This window comes from Magallana gigas, chromosome 3 (assembly GCF_963853765.1).
Source record: "Magallana gigas chromosome 3, xbMagGiga1.1, whole genome shotgun sequence".
In the NCBI taxonomy this organism is placed as follows: domain Eukaryota; kingdom Metazoa; phylum Mollusca; class Bivalvia; order Ostreida; family Ostreidae; genus Magallana; species Magallana gigas.
In genome coordinates, this window is record NC_088855.1 from 8,282,770 (window position 1) to 8,291,282 (window position 8,513).

The window sequence follows — 8,513 nt, forward strand, 5'->3', positions numbered from 1 at the left end:
TACTATAGTATAACAATTTCATTCCGATCTGGTCCTTGTATATAACATTCTTCTTATTGCAATTTTAGGAGTCATCTCACATAATAGTGCAGTGTACGGTTCAAAGGGTTAGTGAATCTCTGCCCAGAAGCAAACAAATAATGTTTTAGATTAAAAGAGAAATCAAAATCAATGAAATGGGCGTTTTGTTGGTGTCGGTAGGAGCGTTTGAACTTCCATCTTGGTATATTTTTAACGTTAAGCCATGGGTTTCAGGTGTTTTTCGATTGCATCAAGTTTGACAAAGGTTCAATTGACTGATACCGCACGGACACAGTAAGCTGAACCTCCAACGATTCCCCAGCGTCAGCTTTACGGGCGCAAACCCAACGCATACATGCTTTGCCGTACGTAATCCGAATTTCCTTATCAAATACACAAAAGAGGATAAAGTTCACTAAAGCATGGGAACTGTCTCCGACACATTGCAGATATAGAAGAAGGAGGTTATGGCTGTCTGACAGGTGACCCGGATAGGATATTGCCACAAAGAATCGAACGGTTCCCCACACTCTCAGCAGATAGAGCGGAAGCCAGATGTAGCACAGTCGCGCATCTTCCGGTCGGAATGAAGAGAGATTAGCAACCATCTCGTGCCAGCGGTAAGGTCTATCGTTCTTTTTCTGTTAAAAAAAAATCTTATATACATGTAATTAAAATATCAATTAAAAGCAAAAACATTTTGGATCTCTTTCTGATAAGTTATAATCACTTTAGGGTTTCTTTTTACTTTATATAAAAAGCAAAGTTTTAAGAAATTGAAATATACAAATTATTCAATAGGATGCAAGTTGTTTTTACTAAGATGTCAATTTTTATTGGTGAAATAAATTGTGTAAAGATGATTATATCTACCAAGTAATTATCTTACAGCCTCCTTAAATTCAGATTATATGACGATTAAGTACCTCGGCGTATGCTTTCATCTTCAATTGGACAAATAGTACAAACGACAGGGTATATGTAAGGATTTCCCACAGTTTCCCTGAGATAAGCATGGCTACAATTTGCATGGTCTGGGGAGGGGAGCTTGTCCTGATCCAGCACCAAGATCCTGTGGTTTTATCGTCACTTCTTCCGAGGTTGTTCAACATTAGTACCGTTATAAAAGCTGTGTACAGAGTTATTATACAGTAATATTGTTTTACGACTTCATACGTGTATATATTAAATTATGTAAGTAAAAAAATATCCTGTAGTGGTAATAAAGAACAATGTGCCGAATTACTGTATACAGGGAAATATTCGCCCCGTTTTATTTTCGTCCCTTACGCCCTCGTTGTCAAAGGGCTAATTTAAGACAGGGCGAATTCTATATTGCAAATAAAATCTATGTTAACACAACTGCATCTTGGCGAATTCAAGTCGGGGCGAAACCGTTTGCAATTGTTTAAGGGCGAAAATTACACGGGGCGAAAATAACCCTGTTTACAGTATTATGCCAGTGCCAAGACGGAATAGTGTGCAGTTTCGAAAATATTCATATTCCATTGCTTAAAAAGTTTATAACCACAATTGCTATTAATGCATATCACCTTTCAGGTGAGTGATGATATCCACCTTTTTTAAAAACGATTCTATGTAGAAATTTAAAATGATAAAAAGCAGTTTTCCTGTGGGAAATGTTGAATTCCCTATCAAAAATAAAGTAATTCCCAAGGAAAGTTGTATATAATTGATTCGCAATGTATACGAAATTGCAAAAATTGTCACCATGGCACTGGCATGCCTATCCTTATTATCATAAGCGGCGTTAAAGATAAAATCCTCTCAAGACTTAACTATCCATAACTCCATAATATAATTATCTTTCAAAGAACACATTTGAATTGAAATTATATAATGTACTTAGGTTCCCTGGAAACGATCAGTACTGCAGTTACCGTAAAGGGGTGTATAACAGCAATCTTACCTGGAATTAACCATCCTATTATATGGTACACAACTTTTAATGATTTCTTCTTGTCCCAGTCCATCGGTGTTACGACCAACAGATATAAATGGACGGCAATCATTGAAGTCCAGGAAAAGGAGGCCAAATTGGAGAAGGTTGTAAGAAAGCTTTGTGCTTTACAAACGACATCAGAATACTTTCCTCCAGACGATTCGATCATGGAGTTGACAGCTCCAGCTATATATCCTGAGGATGTGAGAATGTCAGATATTGTAAGGAAGCACAGGATATTCCTCAATCCGTATTGAAGATCCTTGATCTTATAATGAGTGACTATCAGACATATCCCCCCGAGAACAGATGCTGAAGAGCTGACTAGAGTCAGTGCTGATAGAGCCCCTGTATCGCCCATGATGTTCAATCACCCTTCTTCTGACATATAGTGTATGTACACGCTCTCCTTACACAGGACTACAGTGGACCGTTATCGAACCTGCTAACTGTGCCAAAAAAATGCTCTGTCAAAAAATTGTCACTTTTTTTTTTAGATTTTTTACAGATGTTATCCGTTAATTCTTTTGTTTGTTCTTTATGTTTTTTACTTAAATTCGTGTTTATTCCTTAAAATTATTTGCATTATTTGTTTTATTATTTTCAATTTTTATAATAAACTGATAACTAAAATGTGTTTTTTAATTTTGGGGGCAGACTGTATATGTTTATAGTTTCATTGTCTTTCAACTTCACCAACGCCCTTTTGACCCTTATAATGTCAGCATGCATTGCAACATTGTTTTAGGTTAATTTTAAAATAAAGTAAAAAGGAAGTAAATGTCCGTCATATCTCTGACTCCATATTTATCATACATTGTACATGAACAGATCAAGATATGAGTAGATAAACTGATACGCTTTGTTTTGAAATTCATGATAATTATGTTACTATAATATAGTATGTTACTATATAATTGTTTGGAAGGTTTTATCCAGATAATAGAAAACAATTTATTAGTCGATGATTATCCAATGATATTGTATTCCCGCCATTTGGAAAAGTGCCAGAATCTTTAGATACATGGTTGTAATTTCTTCGAAGGTCGAGTCGTTAAAAATGTCAAAAACACTTGACAAAATGAAATTTACTTTAATATATACATTTTTTTTCATCGTGAATGAACGTAGTTTCGGCACAAAGGTATTTATGATTATCGAAATAGTAAGCTAAATGTGGTGGAAGCAGAAACCTGTGACAGAGTATTGTTACTTTTACTATAGTATAGTCACTTTTTACTTTACGATTAAGGTCAGACGTTCATTTTAAGGGTAAACATAGTTGAAGTGTCAATGAAAATATCTTAGATTTAATCCCTTGTATTGATTTTAAATGAAAATTGCACTTCTTTGACATGTATGTGTATTCTCGTTAAAATTCGTCAAAAAGTGACAGAAAAAGTATTCTGGGATAGACAATAATTACATCTCTTGAAATAAGTCATAAATCTATTTGTAACGATAAGACCAACATGAATAAATGACTTGTTTTCAATCTCAGATAAATCATGTGTCTAAAAGATAAGTCGCTTGTCAAATGAAAATTTATGATAGTTATATTTTAAGTTCATCAAAAGAAAAATCTTGATTATATTCTCGTGTCTTTCTACAATTCCTATCAAGTGTTTTACACGTTGGGTTGTTACTGGAATTATTCTGACTAGATTTAGTCATTTATCACTGAATATGTGGATATATAAAGAATGGCTTTAGAAATAAAGAAGTCTACAATCCAGACCAGACAATTACGGTAACCCGATGTCTCCGCTCTTTTTTCGGAGAGTCTCGGGTTTCGCCGTGCGTTCTTAATGCATAAAAGTATATTGGTAAGTTTGCGTATACTTCATTGAGAAATAATTGATAGTCGATATTCGATCGTAAATGAGTAAACAGTCCAGAAAATACAATGCTCGACAATAAAAGATCCGCCGTTTGATTATTTTTAAATTGACACGGTGCTGTACTGACTCGCCAATGAGGTGCTGGGTTACAGAACACAGAGGTGTGCGGAATAAATTGAGCAGTTTATTTAAATCAAACACAGTCTTGAATTTTGATTGTGTCTTTTAAATGTCTAGACCTTATCCGACATGTTATTCAGGGATGTGTACGCATATCATATCGGCAGTTCATCACAGGACTAAATCATGTATCTTATGATCAGAAATATTTTCTGTACATTTGATGATTTTTGATGTAGAGGAGTCGCTTTGGAAAAAAATTGTTTCCTACATACAGGGATATTAACGTATTTTTGTTCGAATTTATCCTGTTTTATGCTTATTCATCACTGGCGTCGGAAGCAAATTGAAAGTGGGGGGCTAGACTAATCCTCAGAAATACTGAGGAAAAAAAACTAATTCCCACAATCATGGAAATCCTAATCCGGGGGGGGGGGGGGGGGCTAGTTTGCCTATAACTCCAACTTCTCAGTCTTTCAAGGTAAATTTAGGAACAATTATCTTTGCTGCGAGATAAAGTGGGGGGGAGGCTGAACCCTATATGATGCTTTGTCCCTAATGGTTAGGTCTAACTTTGCAAAAAAAGTGGGGAGGCTAAGCCCCCCCCCCCCCGTTCCGACGCCTATGTTCATAGGTGTAAAATGTTTCAATTACACCTCTTGTAATAATCTACAAGTTACTAATTTGAAGATAGGTGAATAAGGCGTGTAAAATGCCTATCTGAGGATAGATAAAATGCTATAAGATTAAAATATCTACAAATCTGATTTTTTTTTCTAAATTATAGCAAACAATGTATATTTATCATAACATCGATTTATAACCCTTAAGTATGTTAAATAATTGGAATAGGTTGATTTAAACAGGCGTATGCGTGTCAAAGCCTCCAAATAGTGTCATTTTTAGAACTCCAATGTCTTTTTTATATAGTGGGTCTGAGCTCCATATTTTTGTCATAGTCTAGGTAAGGTTTAAGTGAAGTCAAACCAATTTCAATCCACTAAAAAGTGAACAGATGACCCACTATACTTTAAAATTGTCATTTTGTATCTTAACAATTGAACGTTTCAGAAAAATAATACAAGTCTGTAAATTCCTGGTCTAAGCCGCATATAGCATTTGTTGTGATTGAAATGGCTAAGTGGTTAGAGCCCCAGACAATGGGTAGCATTATAGAGCTAAGGTTTTAGGTGGTGGGTTCGATACAACCAAAATTTTAGAATTTATTTTATTTCTTATCGTTTGTTTAAATATTCAAAACTGGATATAGTTGGAAATTTCCTCTTGTTAACTTGCAACTTGTATTATAACATTATTGTAAATATTTTTTTGGGAAAAATTATTAAATTTGAAAATTTCTTTTTATGAATAAACCAAATGGGCATTTGCACTATTTTATTCCCCCCGTCTTCTTATTAAAATCATGTTACGACATCGCCACCACTTTCCCTCTTACGAAATTCTAAAGTTCGGTGAAATGCATTTGGGTTTCTAATTGCATGAAAGGAGAGACATTGTAATTTACCTGTATTATATACTAATTATTTAAACGAAACACACTTCTATCTTTTGTTTTCTATTAGAGGGCGAGTCGAGTTTGTATGATAAAATCTTAAATCACATTTAACATTCGTCTGAAATTTTTACACGTCGAGATCTGCAACGAAACATAGACTCCACTCGCCTGTTGGGGGTATTTGACCACGGGGGACAATGCTAATGTTTTAACACCCCTCTCTCAATCCAAGTCAATATTTATTCTTTTAAATACCCAAGTACTTTGTTAAGGCTTCTGAAATGTTAACTAAGGCGATTAAATTTCTATTGATTATAAGATAGTTTTATTTATGTAACTGAAAGGTCGGAGAAAAATTTTAAGTCCCGAAATTTTCACCCCAACTGTTAGAACCTATCGGTATAGCGACCTCATTATATTTCAAATTCGTGTCTAGTATTGAAAAACGTAGACCCCCTATCGTACAATAGATTTTTTTCTCAGGAATTTGCGTCACCAAATTACAAACAAGGGCGAGTATGAAATGTCACTGGTATATAGCATTAAATGCTCAATGTGTCACTGATAAAACCTGTAGTCATAACACACTCGAAAGTCGGGGTACTTATCACCAGTTTTTTTTTTATTACATGTCATAATAAATTTTCAAAATAAAACTTGAGTAAATAAGGCGACATCAATACATAGTTTCGCTATTGAGGCAAACTTTTGATCATGAAAGGCACGGGTAGGTCCTACATCCACCTATTGGTGGTAGGACCCACTTCCAAACGCTTGCCGGAAATCCCCGGCAGAATTCCGGTGAAATGGGATTTTTTCCCCGAAGCCTTGTCCTTCCCACTGAGACTGGAAACACTGTGAACACTGTTTGGGGTGGGCTGGTCAGAGTGGCCAACTCCGTTGGAGGAATTCTCGCACACGGAGGGAGGGGCAGAGTGGGCCGCCTTGTTAGCCCCACCCCCCGTCCTCCTCTGGCCCTTATTGCCAGTAAGAGTATTAAACAGGGACTGTTTTGTTGTCTCTATTGCTAATTTGTAAGAATTAAGAGCTTTTTCTAGCTCGGGACTAGCGATGTGGAAATTGTCAGGTATAGAAGGAACACTCATTGTTGCTGCGTCGTTCCCGGTGGAATTTGTATAGCGTAATTGGTTTTGTTTCGATTTTTTAGACTCCGCGGCAATTATTCTTTGTGCGGGGGTGACTCTCTCCACCGGTTTCAGCTCGCCCCTTTGAGCCACCGATCTGACCGTCATAACTTCATCAGTATTCTGTCCATCTCTCTTTTTACTCTTTGACGAGATTTCTTTCGTTTGAAGGAAAAACTTTGCAATGTCTGCAGCCTCGTGCGATTTTCTCAGTCGCGAGTCGCGTCTGAGCTCTTCGTTCAAAGCACTTATTCTGGTTGATATTTTATCAATATTCAAGTCACTAGAAGCTTTGTTCAACGGATTTGAGTCTTGAGTTTCGATTTTGTGCTCACTCACGCACTCTCGGTTAGATTTGGGTGTCGTCACGCGCACCTTGGGCTCGCGGCTGCTCTCTACCGCTTGGTCCCCTTTATCATTGACCGGTTTTTTATTCGATGTGTCCGACACACTTTCTCCCACTATTGATTGCTGGCGACGGTTGTGATTGTGAAACCTAATTTCCAAGTCTCGCCTCAAGTTCCGTTTTAACTCTTTATTAAACCGCTTGTTTTGCCAATGCATGGAAACAATTTCCGGGTGTTTCTTATGAATGGTGTACCACTCTCGCCTGTCACGATAGTCCAGAATCTTCACCGTCCGATAGTAAGCGTTGTTTGTGACGTAACGATACGTCCCCTGTTCAACGTTGGCCTTCCAACTTGGTACAGGAAAAGTATCAAAATCCTCGCCGACACACTTGACTGACGAGAGATTATTGTCCGGTTCTTCTGGCTTATTAACCTCGCGGTTCTGACGTTTGATTACGTTTGTGACCGGCGGCGCCGAGACATACCGTGGAAACGGTGCCGTGTTTTTCCAGGCCTTGACAGCTTCGTTCCAGTCATTATGCACTGTCGTTTTCTGTTTCGTGTCATCCAGAGGGTTGCTTTTTTCACTCTGCTCGATCAGAGTATTCGTGTACTTTCTATCGTTGTCGTAATGATTATCGTAAGAATCCGAATCCGCGTAAAAGTCTTTGAATATATTCACAAAAGTCATCTTCTTCACCCTCTCTACAAAACAAACACACCATGATCATCACGTACTAATATCGACATCATATTGGTTTTGTTTGAAGCACATTTTCTAAGCTGCTAAGGTTTAATGAGTACTTGCGTAAGAAAGTTTAATTAGTCTTGAAGCAGATCGATCGATTATGTATACCCGGTAAACGACCCGAAGTAAGCGCTTACAATCTGACAACTAATCTAACGACCCCAGATTTAAATTTCAGTCGTTATACTGACACAAATCTTTGTAGGTGTAAAAAGAAATAAATACAGGCATGAATGTGCATGATTCATCTGTTCATATCATGCTTTTTAACTGCTTCTTTGATGCGTTAGCACTCAATTCGTAAATGGTAGTGGGCCCTCAAAGTATGCACACAAATGTGTTATCAAATATTGAATTTATATGACTTATATAGACTTACCTTAGAACAATTTTAGTATCTCCCTGTCATGCCCATTGCACTTTTAAAATTTAATTAAATTCCAATTTTTAAATTCAAATATCATGCCAACATTCACGGCTTTAAATGACAAACGCTTAAATCGATGCTTGATCTGCCTAACATAGTGCGAATTTCACATCACCCAGAGTAATTCAAAACAGCTGCAAGAACTGCATATCCTTAACGTTACATGCTGAAGAGGCACAAAAATACTCGATTCAAATCAGATTAATTTTCTTGTCTGTGCAACATGGATCTGTCTCCATTACTATCTAGATATTTATTAAATTTAAATGTCTTTAAAGCAGAGTTAACAGTATAGCTGTTGACCTCACCGTAGCAACTAAAAATACACGACTCTCAACTTCTAAACTGGTTCTCCGGTTAGATATGCTTATAACATTAACTT

General features: G+C 36.7%; 2 protein-coding genes across 3 annotated transcripts; both read right to left on the reverse strand.

Moving 5' to 3' along the window:
* Positions 1-251: 251 nt before the first annotated feature.
* On the reverse strand, positions 252-2,417 carry LOC105329949 (G-protein coupled receptor 157). The gene is made up of 3 exons (XM_011431452.4): positions 1,952-2,417; positions 948-1,150; positions 252-662 (listed from the first exon to the last, which is right to left on the reverse strand). Exons 1-3 carry the CDS (start codon positions 2,343-2,345, stop codon positions 252-254), a joined length of 1,008 nt encoding a protein of 335 aa, XP_011429754.3. The 5' UTR covers positions 2,346-2,417.
* Positions 2,418-6,062: 3,645 nt separating this feature from the next.
* On the reverse strand, positions 6,063-8,510 carry LOC105329950 (uncharacterized). 2 transcript variants are annotated; one of them, XM_011431454.4, is made up of 2 exons: positions 8,440-8,510; positions 6,063-7,661 (listed from the first exon to the last, which is right to left on the reverse strand). In XM_011431454.4, the coding sequence occupies exon 2, from the start codon at positions 7,645-7,647 to the stop codon at positions 6,196-6,198; it is 1,452 nt and encodes a 483-aa protein (XP_011429756.2). In that variant the 5' UTR covers positions 7,648-7,661; positions 8,440-8,510; the 3' UTR covers positions 6,063-6,195. The 2 variants fall into 2 exon arrangements, with proteins under 2 accessions (XP_011429756.2, XP_011429755.2); XM_011431453.4 differs by lacking the exon at positions 8,440-8,510 and adding an exon at positions 8,084-8,433.
* Between the last annotated feature and the right edge of the window lie 3 nt (positions 8,511-8,513).

Bases quoted from the DNA above. Each gene is read 5' to 3' on its own strand.
- LOC105329949 (XM_011431452.4), bottom strand. From the start codon at position 2,345: ATGGGCGATACAGGGGCTCTATCAGCACTGACTCTAGTCAGCTCTTCA. The intron at 1,151-1,951 runs GTAAGATTGCTG...CTCTGTACACAG, and splicing joins AATAGGATGGTTAATTCCAG to CTTTTATAACGGTACTAATG. The intron at 663-947 runs GTACTTAATCGT...TTTTTTTAACAG, and splicing joins AGATGAAAGCATACGCCGAG to AAAAAGAACGATAGACCTTA.
- LOC105329950 (XM_011431454.4), bottom strand. From the start codon at position 7,647: ATGACTTTTGTGAATATATTCAAAGACTTTTACGCGGATTCGGATTCT.